At 44.2% G+C, this 26,528-nt stretch overlaps 1 protein-coding gene across 4 annotated transcripts in view; it reads right to left on the reverse strand.

Annotated features, from left to right (window-relative positions):
• LOC134342960 (aryl hydrocarbon receptor nuclear translocator-like) overlaps positions 1 to 26,528 on the reverse strand; it is an 87,699-nt gene that overhangs the window by 9,346 nt on the left and 51,825 nt on the right. Inside the window, exons 12-19 of one of the 4 annotated variants that reach the window (XM_063041706.1) lie at positions 25,265 to 25,339; positions 24,362 to 24,513; positions 16,607 to 16,667; positions 15,983 to 16,085; positions 13,572 to 13,674; positions 8,855 to 8,999; positions 6,776 to 6,944; positions 1,609 to 1,748 (exon numbers count right to left, since the gene is read on the reverse strand). In XM_063041706.1, the coding sequence (XP_062897776.1) occupies positions 1,609 to 1,748; positions 6,776 to 6,944; positions 8,855 to 8,999; positions 13,572 to 13,674; positions 15,983 to 16,085; positions 16,607 to 16,667; positions 24,362 to 24,513; positions 25,265 to 25,339 (948 nt within the window). Of the gene's footprint in view, positions 1 to 1,608; positions 1,749 to 6,775; positions 6,945 to 8,854; positions 9,000 to 13,571; positions 13,675 to 15,982; positions 16,098 to 16,606; positions 16,668 to 24,361; positions 24,514 to 25,264; positions 25,340 to 26,528 lie in introns of all 4 variants that reach the window. The other 3 variants (XM_063041705.1, XM_063041703.1, XM_063041704.1) reach the window with 3 other exon arrangements.

The raw sequence follows: 26,528 nt of genomic DNA on the forward strand, positions 1-26,528 counted from the left end.
TATTTAGCTAGAGGCTGGTGAATCTGTGCAATTCATTGCCACAGGTGACGGTGGAGGCCAAGTCATTGGGTATATTTAAAGTTGAGGTTGATAAATTTCTTGATTAGCAAGGGCATCAAAGGTTACAGGGAGAAGACAGGAGAGGGGAATAAAAATCAGCTATGATGGAATGACAGATCAGACTAAAAGGAGCAGAATTAAGCCACACAGCCCAATGGCATATGGTCTTATGGTCCATGACTTTGAGAAATAGTTTTAACATGAAGTGTCTTTAGGAGACAGCGTTTTTAGGACACAATAGAGGTATACAAAAATCACGAGGTACCCAATAGTCACAGAAGTGTACGAAACTTTAAACCTCCTGACGTGTCTAAAGCTCTCAGGAAAGGCCGTGGTGGTGGTGGTGGTGGGTGTAGAAAGGGATTCTGGAATGTACTGACTGAGTAGGGGGGTAGAGGCAGACAGTCTCTCATCATTTAAATATCTGGGCGAGCACTTGAATCAGTAAGGAAGAGAAGGCCGTAGTTGGATTTGACTTTGTCATTTTCTTTGTAGTTTAACAATTAATTATCTGCTTGTATCTTAAGTTCTGATAAGCATTCAGTGGTCCAGCGTGTCCCCTAGTGGTTACATTTGTAGGATTCTGGAAAGTTCTAGAAGTTTCTCTTGGTATTGCTTTATTTGAACAGCCACCTTCTGATCAACTCAACTGCGAATTTGAATGGAATTTTTCTCATCTTTATAGTTAAAAAGAACTGCTCCACATTGGATGCCAACTTCTTTTGTTTTTGTCTTACTCTCCTCTCTTCACTTAGATGACCTCTATACTATTCTTTTTCAACTCTTTGTTCTATCAACACTTAGTAAAACAATTCTAAGAGTACTTCAAAGTAAGTCTGTAAGTTGTAGAATCAGTGCAGAGTTGAGGTGAGTGAAGTCATCCACGTTGCTTCAGGAACCTTATGGTTGTAGCTTAATAACTGTTCCAGAACCTGGAGGAGTGAGACCTGCCCAAAGGTGATAGCGAGAAAAGGTTTCTCGGTGAAGGGTCTCGGCCTGAAACGTTGACTGTACCTCTTCCTAGAGATGCTGCCTGGCCTGCTGCGTTCACCAGCAACTTTTATGTGTGTAGCGAGAAAAGGTCATGGCCTGGATGGTGGAGCTCGTCTGCCTGACTGGAACATCTCAATTTAATCTCTGCAGGATTGGAACACCTCGATTAAATCTCTGGTTAACCTTCTGTGCAGGATTGGAACACCTTGATTAAATCTCCACTTAAGCTTCTCTGCAGGATTTGAAAGGCTCGATCAGATCCCCTTAACTTTCTCTGCAGGATAAGAATATGCCAATTAAATCTCTGCAGGATTGGAATGCCTTGATTAAATCTCTGCTTAAACTTCTCTGGGGGTTAGAAAGCCTTGATTAGATCCCCTCTTAACCTTCTGTGAGGGACTGGAACACTCCAATTATACCTCCACAACCTTCTCTGCGGGATTGGAACACCCTGGTTAAATTTCCTTTCAAGCTACCCTGCTTTAAGGAAATCAGCCCTGGATATGTTTTGGAAAGGAGAAGGGCAGAAATCAGGTAACTGGACCACACTCGTACCTGAAAGACCTCGGGCTGGCTTTGAGTCTGGTGCTGCTCTGCAGATGTCTGTGCATGATGCTGCCCCTGCCACTGTGGCCACACTGAGGCTCCCTCTGCAGGTCGGCCCTGGAACTGTGTGCTTGTCTGCCCGGTCTCAGCTGTAAGGAGAAGCTGACTCTTAATTAAGACTTTTATTTGTACACAACCAGTCACAGCCTGAAGAAGCACCAAATGAAATGCATCAAGATTAAAAAAACACTTCTAAATTTATTCAATTACAGACATCACTGGAAATACCGGCATTTTAATTTAATCTCACTCTTCATTCAGTTAGTCCTGACGAAAGCTCTCGGCCTGAAACGTCGACTGCACCTCTTCCTACAGATGCTGCTTGGACTGCTGCGTTCACCAACAACTTTGATGTGTGTTGTTTGAATTTCCAGCATCTGCAGAATTCCTGTTGTTTTAATTTAATCTACTTATTTAGAGATACAGCATGGCAACAGGCCCTCTTGGCCCAACGAGCCCATTACACCCAAGTGTCCAATTAACATACTAACCAGCAAGTCTTGACAGAGATGTACTAGACGATGAGGCATAGATCAAGTGGACAGCTAGAGACCTTTTCCCAGGGCGGAAATAGCTAATATGAGCGGGCATCATTTTAAGGAAAGTATAGAGGAGATGTCACAGGTAGGATTTAAAAATGAATTTTAGACAGTGATGGATTGTGGAATGGCCTGCCAGAGGTGACAGTAGAGGCAAGTTATTAGGAGCACTTAAGAAGTTCACGTGGTTGATAGAAAAATGGAGGGCTCTATAGGAGGGCGGGTTAGATTGATCTTGGAGTAGGTTAAAAGGTCTGCGCAACATAATGGGCTGAAGGGCCTATACTGTGCTGTAATATTCTACGTTCCATGTCTTTGGAGTGCAGGAGTAAACCATATCACCTAGAGGAGATGATCTGGGTGAACCATGTCACAGGGAGAATGTATAAACTCCTTACAGATAGAGGCAAGAATTGAACCCCGATTACTGAAATATCCACTGTATCTCAAAGGTAATAACAATAAACACTCATCCCAGGCACGATTGTGCAAGCGCGTTGACGTCAGCCAGTTAGAACAGCGAGAAGAGTTTAAAAGGAGACACCTTATAGAGCGGGCGTTAAGAGTAGAGGGAGACAGAGTAGGAGCACTTTGGTTCAACGGGGCTTTGGCGATAACAGGTCGAGGCGAGGTAGGTTGCCTGTGTAGAATACAGACAGGAAGTATGTGTGTGAGGCCGGTGTTCTGTGCTGAGTGTCAGATGTGGGAGGTCCTGGAGACTCCCAGCCTCCCCGATGGCCACATCTGCGCCAGGTGCATCCAGCTGCAGCTCCTTAGGGACCTGGTTAGGGAACTGGAGATGCAGCTCGATAATCTTCGTGTGGTCAGGGAAAATGAGAAGGTGATAGATAGGAGCTATTGGCAGATAGTCACACCGAGGTCTCGGGAGACAGACAAGTGGGTAACAGTCAGGACAGGGAAGGGCAAGAGTCAGATACTAGGGAGTACCCCTGTGGCTGTCCCCCTTAACAATAAGTACTCCTGCTTGAGTACTGTTGGGGGCAGACAGCCTACCTGGGGGAAGCAACAGTGGTCGCGCCTCTGGCACAAAGTCTGACCCTGTGGCACAGAAGGGTAGGGAAAGGAAGAGAATGGCAGCAGTGATAGGGGACTCTATAGTTAGGGGGTCAGACAGGCGATTCTGTGAATGCAGGAAAGAAACACAGATGTTAGTTTGCCTCCAGGGTGTCAGGGTCCAGGATTCAGATTTCTGGATCATTGGGTCCTCTTTTGGGGCAGGTGTGACCTGTACAGAAAGGACAGGTTGCACTTGAATCCTGGGGGACCAATATACTGGTGGGGAGGGTTGCTTAGGCTATTGGGGAACAGTTTAAACTAGAATTGCTGGGAGGTGGCAACTGAACTGAAGAGACGGAGGAAGAAGCGGTTGGGTTACAAATAGGGAAAGCTGGGAGACAGTGCAAGAGGGAGGATAGGCAGATGATAAAGAGGGGACGCGCTCAGATCGATGGTTTGAGATATGTCTATTTTAATGCAAGGAGTATTATGAACAAAGCAGATGAGCTTACAGCGTAGATCAGTACTTGGACCTATGATGCTGTGGCCATTACAGAGACTTGGATGGCTCAGGAACAGGAATGGTTACTTCGAGTGCCAGATGTTTCAGAAAGGACAGGGAGGGAGACTAAATTAAATTAAATTAAAGAGGTGTGGGTGTAGTACTGCTGATCAGTGATAGTCAAGGAAGGACTGTCTACGGAGTCTCTGTGGGTGGAAGTTAGGAACAGGAAGGAGGTCAATAACTCTACCGGGTGTTTTTATAAACCACCCAGTAATAACAGTGACACCGAGGAGCAGATAGGGAGACAGATTCTAGAAAGGTGTAATAATAACAGGGTTGTTGTGGTGTGAGATTTTAATTTCCCAAATATTGATTGGCATCTCCCAAGAGTGAGGGGTTTAGATGGGGTGGAGTTTGTTAGGTGAGTTCAAGAAGGTTTCTTGACACAATATGTAGATAAGCCTACAAGAGAGGCTGTACTTGATCTGGTATTAGGAAATGAACCTGGTCAGGTGTCAGATCTCTCAGTGGGAGAGCATTTTGGAGATAGTGATCACAATTCGATCTCCCTTACCATAGATTTGGAGAGGGATAGGAACAAACAAGTTAGGAAAGCATTTAATTGGAGTAAGGGGAAATACGAGGCTATCAGACAGGAACTTGGAAACACAAATTGGAAACAGATGTTCTAAGGGAAACGTACTGAAGAAATGTGGCAAATGTCAGGGGGCATTTACGTGGAGTTCTGCATAGGTACGTTCCAATGAGACAGGGAAAAGATGGTAGGGTACAGAAAACATGGTGTACAAAGGCTGTTATAAATCTTGTCAAGAAGAAAAGAAGAGCTTATGAAAGGTTCAAAAAACTAGGTAATGATAGAGATCTAGAGGATTATAAGGCTAGCAGTAAGGAGCTTAAGAATGAAAGTAGAGCAAGAAGGGGCCATAAGAAGGCTTTGGCGGACAGGATTAAGGAAAACCCCAAGGCATTCTACAAGTATGTGAAGAGCAAGAGGATAAGACATGAGAGAATAGAATGTGTGTCTGGAACCGGAGGGGATAGCAGAGATACTTAACAAATACTTTGCTTCAGTATTCACTACAGGAAAGGATCTTGGCGATTATAGGGATGACTTACAGTGAACTGAAAAGCTTGAACATGCAGATATTAAGAAAGAGAATGTGCTGGAGCTTTTGGAAAGCATCAAGTTGGATAAGTCACCGGGACCAGACGGGATGTACCCCAGGCTACTGTGGGAGGCGAGGGAGGAGATTGCTGAGCCTCTGGCGATGATTTTTGCACCATCAACGGGGATGGGAGAGGTTCTGGAAGATTGGAGGGTTGTGGATATTGTTCCCTTATTCAAGAAAGGGAGTAGAGATAGCCCAGGAAATTATAGACTAGTGAGTCTTAATTCAGTGGTTGGTAAGTTGATGGAGAAGATTCTGAGAAGCAGGATTTATGAACATTTGGAGAGGCATAACATGATTAGGAATAGTCAGCATGGCTTTGTGAAAGGCAGGTCGTGCTTTACGAGACTGATTGAATTTTTTGAGGATGTGACTAAACATATTGATGAAGGTAGAGCAGTAGATGTAGTGTATATGGATTTCAGCAAGGCATTTGACAAGGTATCCCATGCAAGGCTTATTGAGAAAGTAAGGAGGCATGGGATCGAAGGGGACATTGCCTTGTGGATCCAGAACTGGCTGGCCCACAGAAGGCAAAGAGTGGTTGTAGACAGGTCATATTCTGCATGGAGGTCAGTCACCAGTGGTGTGCTTCAGGGATCTGTTCTGGGACCCCTACTCTTTGTAATTTTTATAAATAATCTGGATGAGGAAGTGGAGGGATGGGTTAGTAAATTTCCTGATGACTTAAAGGTTGGGGATGTTGTGGATAGTGTGGAGGGCTGTCACAGGTCATAGCGGGACATTGATCAGATGCAAAACTGGGTAGAGAAGTGGCAGATGGAGTTCAACCCAGATACGTGTGAGGTGGTTCATTTTGGTAGGTCAAATATGATGGCAGAACATAATATTAATGGTAAGACTCTTGGCACTGTGGAGGATCAGAGGGATCTTGGGGTCCCAATCCATAGGACACTCAAAGCCACTGCGCAGGTTGACTCTGTGCTTAAGAAGGCACACGGTGCATTGGCCTTCATCAATCGTAGGATTGAGTTTAAGAGCTGAGAGATAATGTTGCAGCTATACAGGACCCTGGTCAGGTCCCACTTGGAGTACTGTGCTCAGTTCTGGTCACCTCACTATAGGAAGGATGTAGAAACCATAGAAGGGGTGCAGAAGAGATTTACAAGGATGTTGCCTGGATTGGGGAGCATGCCTTATGAGAATAGGTTGAGTGAACTCGGCCTTTTTTCCTTGGAGTGACGGAGGATGAGAGGTGACCCGATAGAGGTGTACAAGATGATGAGAGGTATTTATCATGTGGATAGTCAGAGGCTTTTTCCAAGGGCTGAAATGGCTAGCACGAGAGGGCACAGTTTTAAGGTGCTTGGAAGTAGGTACAGAGGAGATGTCAGGGGTACATGTGTTTTCGTACACAGAGAGTGGTGAGTGTGTGGAATGGGCTGCCGGCGACGGTGGTGGAGGCGGATATGATAGGGTCTTTTAAAAGACTCCCAGATAGGTACATGGAGCTTAGAAAAATAGAGGGCTACGGGTAACCCTAGGTAATTTCTAAGGTAAGGACATGATTGGCACAGCTTTGTGGGCCGAAGGGCCTGTATTGCGCTGTAGGTTTTCCATGTTTCTATGTTTTACTCCTGGAAGGTTAAGCTGCTGCTGTGTGTGGAGGGGAGATCAAACACAAGAGATTTTGTAGATGCTGGAAATCTTTGAGCAACACACACAAAATGTGGGAGGAACACAGCAGGTCAGGCAGCATCTCTGGAGGCCAATAAACCGTTGATGTTTTGGGCTACCACCCTTCGTCATGACTGGAAAGGAAGGGGACAGAAGCCTGAATGTGGAGTATTTGTCCTTTGCACCCACAAAAATACAAAAGGAGTGATGGTGAACTGGCTGCTTACCGAAACCAGGGGTGCGGCTGGTGAGAGATGGGTAGGCAGTACCCCCAGCTGACGATGTGGCCACAGGACTGGCCAGGGGGCTGAAGGAAGCAGTGTTGGCTGTAAAGTTATGACCAGCACCCATTCCAAATGGAGGCGACTGAGTCTTGGCTCCCTGCGCTCCCATCTGCTGAATAAACATACGAAATGGTCAAGGCTCCAAAGAGGCAATTAATAGTCAAGCAGATAAGAACACCAGAACTAGCAGCAGGAGTCAGCCATCTGGCCCATTGAGCCTACTCCGCCATTCAGTAAGATCATGGCTGATCTGTCCGTGGACTCAACTCCACCTACCTGCCTTCTCCCCATAACCCTTAATCCCCCTGCTACTATAAAGCTTTATCTAACTGTGTCTTAAGTATCCTCCACCACGTCGCTGGGCAGAGAATTCCACAGATTCACTGTTCCCTGGGAATAGTAGTCCCTCCTCACCTCTATACAAAGGGTCTCCGTAGCTCTAAGGCATGACTTAGGTGAGAAGGGCCACTCATGGGAAACTGCAGGTCTGGAAGCTCCCGAGAGTCGCCTGCTACTTTCACTGTTGTTCTGTTTGACGCTGGACTTGCATGGAATCCTGAGGTAGTGGGAGTATCAGAGAGACACACAGCACAGTTTCAGGCCCTTCCGATCACTGTGTTGTGCTGAACTGATTAAACTAGTAATCAAACACTTAATTAAACAAGTCCCTTTTGCCTACACAATGTCCATGTCCCTCCATGCTCTGCACAAACTCTGCCTAACCAGGAGGCACTTCAACACCTCGGTCATATCTGCCTCCACCACTCTGTGAGGAAAAAAAATTGCCCCATATATCTCCTTTAAACTTTCTTCCTTGCATCCTGAAGTACTGTACAATTTCAATCCTGGGAGAATGAAACCAGCTTTGTTAGTCCACACCTCCTGCAACACACACAAAATGCTGGAGGAACTCTGCAGGCAGGTAATGTCTATGGAAAAGAGCAAACAAGTCATCGTTTCAGGTTGAGACCCTTCATCAGGACTGGAGAAAATGATGAGAAATCAGTGTAAGCAGGTGAGGGTGGGGGGAGGGGAGGGGAGGAAGTAGTACAGGGTGGTAGGTGACAAGTGACACCAGGAGAGGGGGAGCCTGACCTGGCCTGCTAAGTTGCTGCAGCATTTTGTTTTTATTTCTTTTCCTGCAGATCTTCTCATGTTTCTGCGTCAACCTCCTGTCTAATCTATCCATGAGTACAAACTTCAGCCTCTGCAGAGAAACAACCCTAGTCTGTCCTGCTTCTCCTTATAGCACATTCCCTCTAACCCAGGCAGCGTCCTGGTAAACATTTTCTACACCCTCTCCAAAGCTACCACATCCTTCCTGTAATGGAGGTGACCAGATGTGACATGCAATACTCAAAATGTAGACTAACTGGAGTTTTATAAAGCTATAACATTATTCTGAACTCCTGAACTCAATGCCTCAACGGATGAGGGAGAGTCTTCATTACACCTTTTGTATGCCAGACCCATTTACCCAAAGGTAAATGCCTGAATGTGCTCTAAATAAAGTCACCTTCAATTATTTAGGGACACAGGACAGTAACTGGCTCGGCTGACCCAGCGAGCCTGCCCAATGACTGCCAATGACCAATTAACCTTCTAACTGAACGTCTTTTGAATGCGGGTGAAAATCACAGCACCCGCAGAAAACCCAAGCAGTTACGGGGAGAATGTACAAACTGCTTACAGACAGTGGTGGGAATTCATCTTGGGTTGCTGGCAATGCAATAGTGTTCCACTAACAGTTACACTACCATGCTGCTCCACAGTACAATGACCTTTGCATTTTTTGTGTTCTTTCTTATCATTAATGTTTACTCTTCTGAATGATGCTGCAAGTTTCTTATTTCATCCATGCATGCATGGACTTGTGCATTTGACAATAAACTTTACTTTATCTACTCAGTATACCCTAACTGCAACTGAACAGCACTTTTTTTTTAAATCAAGGGTGAGAGAGGGGGGAGAGACGATATGTTTTTAACAGAGATGAAAGGTCAGGCACCGCTGGATAAATACCTGTGCTGGAAACGGAGGTCGGTTTCCACTCCAGGCGTTGCCAGTGACCTGGCTGCTGGCCGACTGCCGAGAGATCTGGGCCAGGATCTGTCCCGCTGAGGCTGGCTGTGGCACCACGTTCACGGAGGGAGTGAGTCCAGCGCTGCTGGCACGACAGAGGGAAGGAGCAAAGGAGGACATCAGCAGCTTCTCAGTACAAGCAGAGTACCAGATCGTTTAACTACTGCGGGGAGCAAAACCTCATGCGTACACCTGTCTCATGTTACAGTGACCGACCATTTGCCCCCCACCCTTCTGGTTCTGGTTGCTCTCCTGTAGGAGGGATGTCAGCCTATGCTAAACATTACTGGCACAGGTGGGCTTGGGTTACAAAGAGAGACTGGGACCACATTTCCTGAGGTATAGGAGGCTGAGGGGGAATATTATGCAGGTTTCTACAGTACAATTACGAAAAGAATGGCCACAGTCATTCTCCCAAGGCTGAGGCATCTAAGACTAGAGGACACAAGTTTAAGGTAAATGTATGTGTGGCTAAAGAACTGGTGCAGGGGGCAGGGATTCAGATTTATGAATCATTGGGACCTCTTCTGGGGAAGGTATGACCTGCACAAAAGGGATGGATTACACCTGAACTCAAGGAAGTTCAGTACCCTTGAAGGCAAGTTGACCTGAGTTGTTCAGGTGTGTTCAAACTAATTTGGCTGGGTAATGGGAAATGGAGTGATAGTGCTGAAGATGAGTTAGTTGGTTTCCAAACAGAGGCAATGTGTAGTGAGACTTCTAGCAAGGAGAGGCTGATGTTGGGGCAAAATTGCTGCCAACAGGATGAGTTGCAACATAAAAGGTGAACAAAATCAAAAAGGGTGAATACAGTGTGTTATATTTGAATGAGCACAGTATTTGGAATAAGGTGGATGAACTTACAGCACAGTTACAGATTGGCATGTGTGACGTCGTGGGTATCACTGAATCATGGCTGAAAGAAGATTATAGCTGGGAGCTTAATGTCCAAGGACACACATTGTATCAAAAGGACAGGCAGGAAGGCAGAGGGGGTGGCGTTCCTCTGTTGGTCAAAAATGAAATCAAATCATTAGAAAGAGGTGACACAGGGTCAGAAGTTGTTGAATCTTTGCGGACAGAGCTAAGGTACTGCAAGGGTTAAAAAAAAAAATCCCTGATGGGAGTGGAGCACAAACCCCCAAACAGCAGTAAGGATGTGGCCTACAAATTACAATGGGAGATAGAAAATGCATGCCAAAAAGGCAATGTTACAATAGTCGTGGGGGACTTCAATATGCAGGTAGATTGGGAAAAATCAGGTTGGTGCTAGATTACAGGAGGGGGAATTCTAGAGTGTATACAAGATGGCTTTTTAGAGCAGCTTGTCATCGCGCCCACTAGGAAATCAGTTAGTCTGGATTGGGTGTTGTGCAATGAACCAGAATTGATTAGAGATCTTAAGGTAAAAGAACCCTTAGGGGAAAGTGATTCTAATATGACTGAATTCACCGTGCAATTTGAGAAACCGAAGCTAAGTCAGATGTACCACTATTACAGTGGAGTAAAAGGAACTACAGAGACATGAGAGAGGAATTGGCCAGAACTGATTGGAAAAGAACACTGGCAGGGATGACAGCAGAGCAGCAATGGCCGGAATTTCTGGAAGCAAAACAAGAGAAGTCAAAGCCAACATAAAAACCAGAGGGCATATAATAGAGCAAAAAAAAAAGTGGGAAGTTAGAGGATTGGGAAGATTTTTTTAAAAAACCAGTAGAAGGCAACCAAGAAAGTCATTAAGGCAAAGATGGAATACAAAAGTAAGTAAGCCAATAACATTAAAGAGGATACCAAAAGTTTCTTCAGATACATAAAGTGTAAGAGAGGCAAGAGTGGAAATTAGAATGATGGAAAACAATGCTGGAGAGGTAGTAATGGGCGACAAGGAAATAGTGGACAAACTGAATAAATATTTTGCAGCAGACTTCACAGTGGAAGACACTAGCAGTATGGTGGAAGTTCCAGGGGTCAGGGGTCATGAAGGGTGCATAGTTACCATTACTAGGAAGAAAGTTCCTGGGAAACTGTAAGGTCTGAAGGTAGATAAGTCACCTGGACCAGATGGTGTACACCCCAGAGTTCTGAAAGAGGTGGCTGAAGACACTGTGGATGCATTAATAATGATCTTTCAAGAATCACTAGATCCTGGAATGGTTCTGGAAGGCTAGAAAATTGCAAATATCACTCTACTCTTCAAGAAAGGAGAGAGGCAGAAGAAAGGAAATTATAGGCCAGATAATCTGACCTCAGTGGCTGGGAGAACGTTGAGAATCGTTTGTTGAGGATGTAGTTTTGGGGTACTCGGAGACACATGATAAAATAGGCCACAGTCAGCATGGTTTCCTCAAGAGAAAACCTTGCTTGACAAATCTGTTTAAATTCTTTGAAGAAATAACAAGCAGGATAGACAAAGAAGTATCGGTTAATGTTGACATTGGATTTTCAGGCCTTTGACAAGGTACCACACGAGGCGGCCCATGGTATTACAGAAAAGATTCCAACATGGATAAAGCAGTGGCTGATAGAGTGGAATAAAGAGAGCCTTTCTGGTTGGCTGCCAGTGACTAGTGGTGTTCCACAGGAATCTGTGTTGGGACCAATCCTTTTTACACTATACATCAATGATTTAGATCATGGAATTGATGGCTTTGTTGCAAACTGTGCAAATGGTATAAAGATAGGTGGAGGGGCAGGTAGTTTTGAGGAAATAGAGAGGCCACAGAAAGACAAGATAGATTAAGAGAATGGGCAAAGAAGTGGCAGATGGAATACAGTATTGGGAAGTATATGGTCATGCACTTTGGTAGAAGAAATGAAAGGGTTGACTATTTTCTAAATGGAGAGAAAATACAAAAAACTGAGGTGCAAAGGGACTTGAGAGGCCTTGTGCAGGATTCCCTAAGGTTAATTTGCAGGTTGAGTCTATGGTGAGGAAAGCAAATACAATGTTAACATTTATTTTAAGAGGACTAGAATATTAAAGCAAAGATGTAATGTTGAGACATTATAAAGCACTGATGAGGCCTCACTTGTGTTGTGTTGTGTCTGTGGTGGCCAGTGCTATCATGTTTGCTGTTGTGTGCTGGGGCAGCAGGCTGAGGGTAGCAGACACCAACAGAATCAACAAACTCATTCGTAAGGCCAGTGATGTTGTGAGGATGGAACTGGACTCTCTGATGGTGGTGTCTGAAAAGAGGATGCTGTCCAAGTTGCATGCCATCTTGGTCAATGTCTCCCATCCACTACATAATGTACTGGGTGGGCACAGGAGTACATTCAGCCAGAGACTCATTCCACCGAGATGCAACACAGAGCATCATAGGAAGTCATTCCTGCCTGTGGCCATCAAACTTTACAACTCCTCCCTTGGAGGGTCAGACACCCTGAGCCAATAGGCTGGTCCTGGACTTATTTCCTGGCATAATTTACATATTACTATTTAAGGTGCAACTGTAATGAAAACCAATTTCCCCCGGGATCAATAAAGTATGACTATGACTATAACAGTTTTGAGCCCCTTATCTTAGAAAGGATGTGCTGAAACTGGAGAATGTTCAAAGGAAGTTCACAAAAATGATTCCAAGACTGAATGGCATGTCATATGAAGAGAATTTGATGGCTCTGGTCCTGTATTCACTAGAATTCAGAAGAATGAGGGGTGACCTCATTGAAATCTATCAAATGGTGAAAGCTCTTGATAGAGTGAACTGGACAGAATGTTTCCTATGGTGGGAGAGTCTAAAACCAGACGACACAGCTTTAGGATAGAGGGGCATCCTTTTAGAACGGAGATGAGGAGGAAGTTCTTCAGCCAGAGAATAGTGACTCTGTTGAATTCGTTGACAGCTGTGGCGGCCAAGTGTTTATGTATATTTAAGGCAGAGATTGATAAGATACTTGTTTGGTCAGGGCATGAAGGGATACAGGGAGAAGGCAGGAGGTTCTCGATGGGCCAAATGGCCTAATTCTGCTCTTATATCTTATGGAGAAAGATTTGAAATGGATGCAAGAGGAAGTTATTCACCCAGAGGATATATGAAACATGGTAGTAGGTTAAAGATGGCAGAATAGAATGCAGACATGGTACAGTATCAAGCTAAACCAAACCTTTGAGAGTCAGACTACCCTTTGTGCAGCCTTTCGAGCGTAGAAGTTCGATAAGGCAAGAGTCATGATGACAAGCAGACAGAGTGTGCAGGCATAGCGCAGTCATCCAGGCAGAAAGACTGCTCTTGAAAACCAAACTCTGGTACAGCCTTTCAGTTCAAGCCTGGGAACCAAGGTCACCTAGCATACTGAGAAAAGGTCAAGATGTGAACAAAAGATTCTAGGGCAACATCTACTATTGGACAGTTATTTTACTAATCTCAAGTACTATTGGCCTTTAACAAGGAGATTTAATTGGTTATTAGTCGCTGAAATATGAATTATGATTGGTACTTAAATATGCATAAATGCACCAAATTTCTATTGGACTGTATACAACTAGCCCATTTTTGTATAAAAATCGCACTTCTTTGTTACAGGATCTAAACTATTCTTCTTATGCACAAGTAATTAAAAAAGAGTATTTGAGGAACAAGTCCAGTTAATTGTTGATAATGTCAGTTTTGGGTTTTGGTGGCTGGGGTACTCTAACCTGAGAGGGCAAATGTACCTGAAGTTCTGCGCTGGACGGTTTGATGGGAAGGAGGAACCCTGTTGGTAGATCTGCTGGTTTGCAGCCGCTGGGGTGGATGACATTGCCTTGTTCTGGTCAGCTGCAAAATAGGTAACAAAAAAGAAAATTAGCCCCCATTTACACTACAGAAACTTCCACTATATTTTAAATTACTAAACAGAGCTGAAAGACTGAACTGATGCTTATATAAAACTTCAGGGGACACCAGAAAGATTAACAAGTTAAATAGTTCTGTCATAGTCATAGATTCAGACAGAATGGGAATAGGGCCCTTGCGGCAAACTCCATAAGACACGGGATGAATTGGGCCATTCAGCCCATCAAATCTGCTCTGCCATTCCATCATGGCTAACTAATGATCCCCTCATCCCCATTCTTTGGCCTTCTCCCTGTAATCTTTGACACGCTTACTAATCAAGAACCTATCAACCTCTGCTTTAAATATCACCAATAACTTGGCCTCCACAGATATACCACCCTCTGGCTAAAGAAATTTCCCCTCGTCTCTGTTCAAAGGAGACATTCCTCAATTCTGAGGCTGTGCGCTTGATTCTTTTTGGCCCACACCAAGAGTAACTGACGGTGGCCAACAGGCCAACCTTTGGGATGCAAGAACAAAATAGGAAGCCCCATGAACTGCGTAAAGACAGGACCAGAGGTCAGAAGTGAACACACTGCCCCACAACTAGCAGAAGAGCATTGTCATTGGCGACAAACAGTAACACACAAAAAAAAGAGGAAAAAGTATTCAGCCCCCACAACTGTTTTCACATTCAACATCTAATTTTCTAATTTAAAACTTATTGAAGTGCTTCATGTCAAATCAAAAGAAAAATTCCAAAATCTGTCAAAAATTTACTGAAAATTAAAAACCAAAATTGAGGCTGAAGAAGTATTCATCCACTTTGTAATTACTACGCTAACCTTCCTCAGGTGCAGCATTGTATATTACTTCACCAACTCACCCAATTCATTGATGTAGAAAATTGGAGGATTACCTGTTTACAATTACTACACAAGAATAAATACTCTTTCTCTGTAAGGTCCAACACCAACAGACCAAACCAAACTGAAGACAAAGGGGCATTCAAGACAAGTCAGGGAAATGATAAATTTGGGGCAGGGTACAAGACCATCTTAAAGGCACTGAATATACCTTGGAGCTCAGTGCAGTCCATTGTGGAAAAAGTTGAAAAAAATATGAAACCACAGCCACACCGCGGTCAGGCCACCCTTCTAAATTTAGTCACTGAGGAATGGCACTTGTAAGAGAGGCTACTGTGATGCGAATATTCACTCTGAGTGAGCTGCAGAAGTCAGTGTCTGCAACTGGAGATGGAAAAAAAATCTCAAAGGCCTTACACATAAAGGGCATTTATAGAAGAGTGGCAAGAAAGAAGCCCTGTCTTAAAAAAGTATATCCTTGCCCATAAACACATTGCAAAGCATCAGTAAGAAGATACTGTAAAGATGTGGAAGAAGGTCTTGTGGTCAGATGAGACTAAAGTGGAACTTTATGGCCTCAACAATAAACAGTATATGTGGTGCAAATCTAATACTGCACATCAGCAAGGTAACGCCATCCCTACTGTAAAGTATGGTGGGGCAAGCATCATGCTATCGGGATGCTTTTCAGCATCAGGGACTGGAAACTGGTTGAATGATGGGAAAATGAACGCTGCTATATACAGAGAGATCCTGCATAAAAACCTGCTAGCCTCTGCTAGAAAGTTTAACCTGGGAAGGAAGTTTGCCTTTCAGCAGGAAAATGACCCAAAGCACACTGCCAGAGCAACCAGAGTGGCTTCAAATGAAGAAAACTGATGTCCTTGAGTGGCCCAGTCAGAGTCCTGACCTTAATCCATTCGAACATTTCTGGCAAGATCTCAAAATAGCTGCCCACCGCCCCTCCCCAACTAATCTGGCACACAGCTTGAGCAATTTTGCAAGGGGGAATGGACATAACTTGCTCCATCACATTGTGCAAAGCTAACAGAGACTTATCCAAAAAGACTACTGTGAGAGCTGTGAGAGGTGGTTCAACATAGTACTGAGAAAAGGGGGTGAACATTTTTGAACTGCTGACATTTCATTTTTTAATACTTTACAATTTTCCCTGTTTTTTTCTGTGGAAAACAAAAAGGAGCATGTGATTCACAAATAAAAATTCTCAATGAAATCGATCAAAATCCCTGATTGTAAAACTCGCTTAGGTGAACGAAAGGTTGGGAGCTGAATACTTTCACAAGGCACTGTATGAATAAACTGCTGACATTTTGGGCTGAGACCCTTCATCAGGATATTAGTAACAAACAGGACAGAGGAATCTACATTTTCACCAACTTGAGCTCAGACTGCTATGATTTGGAATCAAGACGCTCACTTGCCTGAGGCGATGCCAGAGTAGATCTCAGCATATCGAGTGTCCGTCTCCCTGCTGTACAGCGGCTCCGTTTTGCTGATGGGCTTTGTGTGTTCTGTAGCAGGAGTCTGCACACCAACCTACAATATCAATTGGTTCATAGACAGAGATTGGGCGGGGGGGGGGGAACAAAGGACAACATCGAAGAGTGGGTAGGGTGGAAGGGAGTTGGGAAAGACAAGAGGTTATGGGGGGGGAGGGGGGAGAGGGATACTATAACCCATTGTTACGTAGTCACAGACCCATCCCCATTAGCACCGTACCCCAATGTTAAACACAGACCTAACTCCACTACTGTATAGCTATGTTACAGTCATGGATGTATCCCAACCGGGACTGTACCCCGGTGTTATACAGTGACAGACCTGTCCCCACCAGTACTGTACCCCGGTGTTATACAGTGACAGACCTGTCCCCACCAGTACTGTACCCCGGTGTTATACAGTGACAGACCTGTCCCCACCAGTACTGTACCCAGGTGTTATACGGCGACAGACCCATTCCCAAAAGCAAGCATATACTGCGGAGGTGGGTAGAACTTTGCAGAGAAACACACATTAAAGTATGAATTAACAATTTTCCACGTTACCTGTGAGTGATCATAGGCAAGCTCTTCTTGTCCTGAAAGGGCAGGCGTCTGCTGCAAATGCCTATGAAGGAAATTCAACATCACACGTAAATTAAGTGGAATAAAAGGTGCAGGCGATGTTAGGTTGTGCAACAGGCTTTCGATAGTATTCAACCAAATGGTGTTACCTAACTCAAATTCAGGAAATCTGAAAACAATGGAAACACTTAAAGTTATCAAAGTACATGCATGTCACCATAAACAACATAGAACATAGAATAGTACAGCACATTACAGGCCTTTCAGCCCACATGGTTGTGCCGACCCTCAAACCCTGCCTCCCACGTAAACCCCCACCTTAAATTCCTCCATATACCTGTCTAATAGTCTCTTAAATTTCACTAGTGTATCTGCCTCCACCACTGACTCAGGCAGTGTATTCCATGCACCAACCACTCTCTGAGTAAAAAACCTTCCTCTAATATCCCCCTTGAACTTCCCACCCCTTACCTTAAAGCCATGTCCTCTTGTATTGAGCAGTGGTGCCCTGGGGAAGAGGTGCTGGCTATCCACTCTATCTATTCCTCTTAATATTTTGTATACCTCTATCATGTCTCCTCTCATTCTCCTTCTCTCCAAAGAGTAAAGCCCTAGCTCCCTTAATCTCTGATCATAATGCATACTCTCTAAACCAGGCAGCATCCTGGTAAATCTCCTCTGTACCCTTTCCAATGCTTCCACATCCTTCCTACAGTGAGGCGACCAGAACTGGACACAGTGCTCCAAGTGTGGCCTAACCAGAGTTTTATAGAGCTGCATCATTACATCACGACTCTTAAACTCTATCCCTCGACTTATGAAAGCTAACACCGCATAAGCTTTCTTAACTACCCTATCCACCTGTGAGGCAACTTTCAGGGATCTGTGGACATGTACCCCCAGATCCCTCTGCTCCTCCACACTACCAAGTATCCTGCCATTTACTTTGTACTCTGCCTTGGAGTTTGTCCTTCCAAAGTGTACCACCTCACACTTCTCCGGGTTGAACTTCATCTGCCACTTCTCAGCCCACTTCTGCATCCTATCAATGTCTCTCTGCAATCTTTGACAATCCTCTACACTATCTACAACACCACCAACCTTTGTGTCATCTGCAAACTTGCCAACCCACCCTTCTACCCCAACATCCAGGTCGTTAATAAAAATCACAAAAAGTAGAGGTCCCAAAACATATCCTTGTGGGACACCACGAGCCACAATCCTCCAATCTGAATGTACCCTCTCCACCACGACCCTCTGCCTTCTGCAAGCAAGCCAATTCTGAATCCACCTGGCCAAACTTCCCTGAATCCCATGCCTTCTGACTTTCTGAATAAGCCTACCGTGTGGAACCTTGTCAAATGCCTTACCAAAATCCATATAGATCACATCTACTGCACTACCCTCATTTGTATGCCTGGTCACCTCCTCAAAGAACTCTATCAGGCTTGTTAGACACGATCTGCCCTTCACAAAGCCATGCTGACTGTCCCTGATCAGACCATGATTCTCGAAATGCCCAGAGATCCTATCTTTAAGTATCTTTTCCAACAGCTTTCCCACCTCAGACGCAAGGCTCACTGGTCTATAATTACCCGGACTATCCCTACTACCTTTTTTGAACAAGGGGACAACATTCGCCTCCCTCCAATCCTCTGGTACCATTCCCGTAGACAATGAGGACATAAAGATTCTAGCCAGAGGCTCAGTAATCTCTTCCCTCACCTCGTGAAGCAGCCTGGGGAATATCCCGTCAGGCCCCGGCGACTTATCCGTCCTAATGTATTTTAACAACTCCAACACCTCCTCTCCCTTAATATCAACATGCTTCAAAACATCAACTTCACTCATATTGTCCTCACCGTCATCAAGTTCCCTCTCATTGGTGAATACCGAAGAGAAGTATTCATTGAGGACCTCGCTCACTTCCACAGCCTCCAGGCACATCTTCCCACCTTCATCTCTAATCGATCCTACCTTCACTCCTGTCATCCTTCTGTTCTTCACATAATTAAAGAATGCCTTGGGGTTTTCCTTTACCCTACTCGCCAAGGCCTTCTCATGCCCCCTTCTTGCTCTTCTCAGCCCCTTCTTAAGCTCCTTTCTTGCTACCCTGTATTCCTCAATAGACCCATCTGATCCTTGCTTCCTGAACGTCATGTATGCTGCCTTCTTCCACCTGACTAGATTTTCCACCTCACTTGTCACCCATGGTTCCTTCACCCTACCATTCTTTATCTTCCTCACCGGGACAAATTTATCTCTAACATCCTGCAAGAGATCTCTAAACATCGACCACATGTCCACAGTACATTTCCCTGCAAAAACATCATCCCAATTCATACCCGCAAGTTCTAGCCTTATAGCCTCATAATTTGCCCTTCCCCAATTAAAACTTTTCCTGTCCTCTCTGATTCTGTCCTTTTCCATGATAATGCTGAAGGCCAGGGAGCAGTGATTACTGCAGACATCCCACCCTGCAAAAACTCATTTCAGGGAGATAACACCCCCACCCACCGCAACCCCATATCCCACCCCACCCCCTGTCAACCTCCAAGGGTGCATGTATACGGGATATTTGATTATGAAAGAACACAACAGTTTATTTGACACATATTGAAACTGTTTACACACACAAACACACCATATATATAAATATATATATTCATTCCTTGTTGAGTATTTTGTTGGCAGTCTCAATGCTAATGCAAATAGCTTTTCTATTTATTTTGCAAACTTTCCTTGTACGGTGATGTGGCTCTGCTGAAAAGAACAGTGAAATACTTGAGCAGCCTTCCCTGCGATTAGCCTCTCTAATATGTTGTGGTCCCTAAAAGAAATAAAAGCATAAGGTGTATCCTTATTATATTGTCTTATGGAATACTTTGTTTAGTGATTTTGTCTAATCTGTAATCTGTAAACTGGGTATATGCAGAAAATGAGACATTAACATACAATATGTACTTATATATTATCATGGAGTCGTTTTTTAATTCTATTACAACCTTAAGCAAGTCTACAGGGAGTTTGGCCTCATCACATAGGACATCAATAGAGTAGCTCCTTAGCAGCTAGCCAGCTAGTTTAAATAACATTAGCTATCCTAATGAACCAGTGACACCTGTTAAACTCACCTCAACACGTCTCTTACAGTCCTAACCCACCATGGGCAATAAAAAAGTCACTGTTGCAAACAGTGCAGCGAGCAACATTGTCATTATTTTTGACCCCTATTAGGCAGGGGTACACTTTAGTGTAGTCTGGGGTGAGGGGCGTTTTATATTTTCTTTTTTGAAACATCTTGCCATGGCGGTGCAGGACACGAAACTGAACTGATAGAGAGACAGAGGTCGACTGTAAAGCCCGCCCACAGAGAAAACTGATAGGTCTACTTAGCACAAAGAGAGACCAATCAGGATGCTCACTCTTGCTCCTGCTCTTGATCTCACTCTCATTTCTGGGATATTGTATATAATTTGCGGGCGTCGGGGAGCTGCTATTAATATGCGGGAGATTCCCCGAACTTCCAGGAGAGGTGGGATGTCTGTCACTGTCCCCCAGATGCTCACCCGCTGAGAGATCTGTGACCCGACCTGGTTCATTACCTAATACTAGATCTAGTATGGCATTCCCCTAGTCAGACAGTCAACATACTGTGACAGGAATCCGTCCTGGACACACTTAAACTCTGCCCCGTCCAAACCCTTGGAACTAATCAGGTGCCAATCAATATTAGGGAAATTAAAGTCATCCATGATAACAACCCTGTTATTTCTGCACCTTTCCAAAATCTGCCTCCCAATCTGCTCCTCGGTATCTCTGCTGCTACCAGGGGGCCTATAGAACACTCCCAATAGAGTAACTACTCCCTTCCTGTTCCTGACTTCTACCCATACTGACTCAAAAGAGGATCTTGCTACATTACCCACCCTTTCTGTAGCTGTAATAGTATCCCTGACCAGTAATGCCACCCTTCCTCCCCTTTCCCCCCCTCTCTATCCCTTTTAAAACACTGAAATCCAGGAATATTGAGAATCCATTCCTGCCCTGGTGTCAGCCAAGTCTCTGTAATGGCCACTACATCATAATTCCATGTATGTATCCAAGCTCTCAACACAGAGATTCATTTCATTGCGGGCAATCACAGCAAATACAAGAAGAAAGGGAGAAAGAGGAAATAATAATAATAAATAAACAATAAATATTGAAACCTGAGATGAAGAGTCCTTGAAACTGAGTCCATAGTTTGTGGGAACTTTTTAGTGTTGGGGTGAGTGAACCTGAGTGACATTATCCCCACAGACTGATGGTCGAGGGGCAATAACTTTCTGAGAAGAGGAGAGCATGAACAAAGTAATCGGGGTCCTCGATGATGGACGCTGCTTTCCTGCGACTGCACTCTGTGTAGACGTGCTCAATGGTGTGGATGGCTTTACCCATGATGGACTGGCCTGTACCCACTATTTTTGTAGGCTTTTCTGTACAAGGGTATTGGTGTTTCTCTACCAGGCTAGGATACAACCAGTCAATATACTCCACTAAACATCTACAAAGTTTGTCTAAGTTTTTGATGACACGCTGAATCTTAAGAGAGTAGAGGCACTGCCCTGCTTTCTTTGTAAGAGCAGCTATATACTGGACCCAGACAGATCTGCCAATATTCCACCCAACTTTCCATCTGACCCAGAACCTGTTGTAATCCTAGTCCATGTTCCTCATCATCCTCACTGATACTCCTGTCAAGCTTACTCATTATTCCTGTACTCACATCCAAGTTACCACCATCGAGCACATGTACAAGAAAGCAGCATCAGTCATCAAGGATCCTACCATACAAGCCATGCTGCTGCCATCAGGAAGGAGGTACGGGAGCCTCAGGACTCACACCACCAGGTTCAGGTACAGTTATTACGCCTCAACCATCAGGCTCTTGAACCATAGTAGATAGCTTCACTTACCCCAACGGTGAGCTGATTTCACAACCTAGGGACTCACTTTCAAGGACTCTACAACTAACGTTCTCAGTAGTTATTTATATGTATTTATTTTCCTTCCTCTGTCTTTGTTGTATTTGCACTATGTTGTCCTTTGCACATTGGCTGTTTGTAAGTCTTTGTGTGTAGTTTTTTATTGATTCTATTGTGTTTCTTTGTATTTACTGTTAAAGCCTGTACAAAACTGAGTCTGTGTGGTATATGGTGACATATGTACTTTGATAATAAATTTACTTTGTATTTTGAAGTTGTTGTATCACTAAAGGTCCCAGCACTAATCACTGTGGTACCAACTTAGCCACTGGCCAAAGACACCATTCCACCACTAGTTTCTGTCTTCTTAATTAAGCCAATTCATCTCGGATCTCTTGAGCCTTAACCTATTGGACCAGATTACCACAGAGGCCATCAAATGCCATAATAAAGTCCCTGCAGACACATCTACCCACTCTGCCTTTATCAATCATAGTCACCTCCTCAAAAGACATGGCCTGGGGGAAGAAGCTGTTTCCCATCCTAACAGTTCTTGTCTTAGTGCTATGATATCTCCTGCCTGATGGCAAGGGTGAAAGAGATTGCTGGATTGATGCAAGAGGTCATTGACAATGCTAAGAGCCCTGCATATGCAATCTTTCCAATAAATATCTCTAACGGATGGAAGAGAGACCCTGATGATACCCTCAGCAGTTTGTGCAATCTTTTGTAGGGACTTGCGGTCATACCTTGCAATTCTTGTACCACACAGTAATCAGTATTGCGTAGAGGTCAGGATGCTCTCAATGGTGCAATAGTGCTCCTGTAAAAATTGGTGGGGGGGGGGGGTACCTTCCAAATGTATATAAATCCTATCCCCAAGGATTTTCCTCAGTAACTTTCTACCACTGACACAAATACAAGAGTCATTTGTTTCCTGCCTTATTTCTGCTGCTCTTCTGAAATGAGGGACAGTGTGGGAAGTTAGGGGTTAGTCTAGGGGCAAGGACAAGGATGAGGGAAGTGCGAGGTCAGGGGCAGTAGCTCCAAGGTCGGCAAGTCCGGAGGTCAGAAGCCCAGAGGTAGCTGAACTCTGCTGGTTGTTAAAGCAAACAAGCATTTCATTGTATGTTTCTATGTACATGTAACTGTCTAGTATGTTTCCAAGTGGTTATAGTATGTATATGCAGTTGTTCAGTTGTTCTAGTGGTTACAGTTCTTTGTATGATTCTGGAAACTTCTCTGGTATTGCATTATTTGAATAGGGGCTATGTGATTGGTTAACTCTTATCTACAAATTGAAGGAATGTCTCTTATCTGTGGGGTATCAGAAGGGCAGAGCATATAGGCTCACCATCATTGGCCTTTATTCCTTTCCTTTCTTTCTTCTCTGTTACTAGACTCTCACTATTCCCTGCTTCCAATTCTTTTGTTCTATTAGCACTTAATAAAACAATCATGAAGCAACAAGTTGCATGCCTCTTTCTTGACTTCCAAAAGAACCCTGGATCAAAAACATCAGAATCTGATGCTTTTGAATCAGAATGTGATAAATAAATCTAAATTTAACATTAGCTCGCTGGTCTCGCTGACCTCGCTGACTAAAGTGTTGTGGGAGATCAGAACACCAAGACAGCAGTGTACGCTGCTGTCAAAATAAGCAATGCGACTGACTGTAAAGTCAAAACGGCAAGCTGTTGGTCTCCTCCGGGTGCTCTGGTTTCCTCCATTACGAGTTAGTAGTGAGTTGTGGGCATGTTACATTGGCACCGGGGGGCTGTCCATAATCCTCAGATTTGACGGAAACAATTCACATCACTGTATGTTTTGCTGTACACTTGACAAATAAATAAAGATCTATAAATAAATCTCCAGAGATCTTTAAAAGATCTCTAAACTTTATCTTCTACCCTGTTACAAGACTATTGACTGGTCCCCTAGTACGACGATAAGATGGGAGTCTTGACCTCACAATTGACCTCGTCACGGCTCTTGCACCTTACCATCTACCTGCACTCCGGCGTCTGTAACTGTAACACTTTATTCTGCACACTGTTGTTGTTTGTCCCTTGTACTACCTCGATACACTGCTCTGTGTGGATGGTATGCGAAACATCTACATGGAGCGCTGTCGCAGGAAAGCAGCATCCATCGTCAAGAACCACCATCATTCTCTTCTCACTGCTCCATCAAGGAGGTGGTACAGGAGCCTTAGGACACACACCACCAGGTTCAGGAACAGTTATTACCCCTCAACCATCAGGCTCTTGAAGCAGAGGAGATAACTTCACTCACCCCAAAAATGAACTGTTCCCATAAACTATGGACTCACTTTCAAGGACTGATCGTCTCATTTCTCAATGTTTTTTGGTTATTTATTATGATTACATTTTTTTTCTTTTTGTACTCGCACTGTTTGTTGTCTTTTACATATTAATTGTCTGTCTTGCTACTTGCGGTTTTTCATTAATTCTCATGTTTCTTGTATTGATCGTGATTGTCCGCAAAATATATCAGGGTTGTAAATAGGGACATATATGTACTTTGATAACAAATTTACCCTGAACTTTTCAAAACAAGTACTTCATGCACCTCAATACATGTGACAACAAGACACCAGTTTATAATTTTCACTGATTTGGGTTCTCGCCCACGACCCCAGCTCCACACAAAACCCTTTGGTTTGATCCACTCTTTCCGCAGGCTATTTCATGGCCTCTTTTAGCCTTCCTAATTCCTTTAAGTTCTCTCCTGCACTGCCAACACCTACTTGACATTGGTGTTCGTGCAGACAATGTACTCGATGTCATCGGAGTACGGGTTCTGGAAGGTGAAACAGCTCGTCCTGATCACCACCCACTCACGGCTCTTGGTCTGGAACCGGAACATGACCGACAGCACCTGCCCCTTCAGTGAGATCACCTGCCGTCAAAGGAGGAAGGAGGAACAAGTGTCAGAGACAACACCAGGGAAGGCAAGGTCTTCAGTTCAAGTGGAAGAGAAACCAACAAGTCTTGATTCAAGTACACGGGGCTTTACTGAGCCCCACCTTGATTTGTTTTCATCCAAGGTGATGTGGATTAGGGTGTATAATAGTCTTTTTTTTCCCCCGTAGTTTAATCTTTCCTACCACCTCCCAGCCTCTTACTTCATCTCTCCCTCTCCCATCCACTCACCTGGCTTCACCTACCACCTGCCATCTTCTACTCTTCCCCCTCCCTCCAAGTTCTTTGGCTTTGAAGGACTTTGGCTTGAAACATTGACTGCTTATTCCTCTCCACAGAAGCTGCCTGAGCTGCTGAGTTCTGGTAGATGGGTAGGGGTGTGTGCATGTGTGCTACTCTGGATTTCCAGCATCTGCAGACTTTCTTGTGCTTGAACAGTTAGGGATAATAGGAAGAGGAGCACAGCATTGAATTAGCAATGGTCTGACCAAAAGGAGGATCAGGCCCAATTCATGCTCTCAACTCTCAATCTGTAAGGAGTGGCTCCTACTTACAAATTACCGAGACTCCCAGATTCACATCACCTACACACACTGGCAGTTCCACTTGAAGTGAAAATATGCTGCTCTTATCAAAATAACTTCTGTTTGAAATACACTGTTCAGGTATTGCACTGGCTAATTAAACTTTGCAACAACAAGTTGTTTAACCACTCAGTGGAACATTACCTGCTGAAAACTGTCTCGCAGAAGCCCTTTATCTTCAGGATGGGCAAATTCCACAATATCTTTCCCAAGCAACTCCTTAAAAAAAACAATGAAGATTATGAACTCAGAGAGTACTTCAGGTCTGTCAGTGCTGTTCAGAAGGATAGGGAGGGAGAGGAAAGTTTAGCAGTAGGACATCTTCAGCTTGGATCAGAGAGACCCACTAAGTCTGATCATCAATGTCCCAATTACACTGATCTTATTTTATCCTCTCCACATTCTCTTTCAAGACCAAGACTGTTTAATGTTATTTCCAGTATTCAAGTGATACATAGATTAATTGTGTGCCCATAAAGTGGCACTAGACACAGGAATGTCTGTACATAGGTGACTGACAGAAAATGATGAAGTAGTGATGGTGGGGGCTGTGGAGGAGGGGGTTAGCGGGTGGAGGTGTTAATCAGCCTTACTGCTTGGGAAATTTGTGTCTAGTGGTCCTGGCGTGGATGCTACATAGCGTCCTCTGATGGGAGTACAAACTCCAAACCGGATTCTATCCCTCACCCACACACTTGGTATGTAGTTGCCAATTACCAACTCTGCCCCCTTTACCCTTTGGGTTTTGGGATGTGAGAGGAAACCAGAGCACCTAGGGGGAACCCACAGTGTCGCAGGGAGAACACGCAAACACCATGTGTAGACAGCAGGGATTGGGATTGAACAGGACTCTCTGTGAGGGAGCTGCCTGACCAGGTGTTTCCGGTAGGCAGCCCCAAAGTTCAAAAACTTCCAAGTAACTTCACTAAATTTGTTATCAAAATACATATATAAAGATTTCTTTTTAGCAGGCATTTACAGGGAAACAAAATACAATAAAATTTATAAAAACTATAAATAGTCAAAGTCTGCTAACCAATGTGGACAAGACGACAAACTGTGCAAATAAAAGTTACTGAGATCATGAGTTACTCAGCCACAGACAGCCCCAAGCCTGGCTGCACAAGGAAGTGGGTTGGGTCTGTGGCCATAGTTGGGAGCTTAACATCAAAGGATATACTTTGTATCGAAAGGATAGGCAGGAAGGCATAGGCGGTGGTGTGGTTCTGTTGGTAAGAGATGAAGTTATATCTTTAGAAAGAGGTGACATAAGATCAGAGAATGTTGGAATCTTTGTGGGTGGGGTTAAGAAAATACAAGGGTAAGAAAACCAATATGGGAGTCATATATAGGCCTCTGAATAGTAGCCAAGATGTGGGGGTGAGATTGCAAAGAGAGTTGGAAAAAA

This window comes from Mobula hypostoma, chromosome 2 (assembly GCF_963921235.1).
Source record: "Mobula hypostoma chromosome 2, sMobHyp1.1, whole genome shotgun sequence".
In the NCBI taxonomy this organism is placed as follows: domain Eukaryota; kingdom Metazoa; phylum Chordata; class Chondrichthyes; order Myliobatiformes; family Myliobatidae; genus Mobula; species Mobula hypostoma.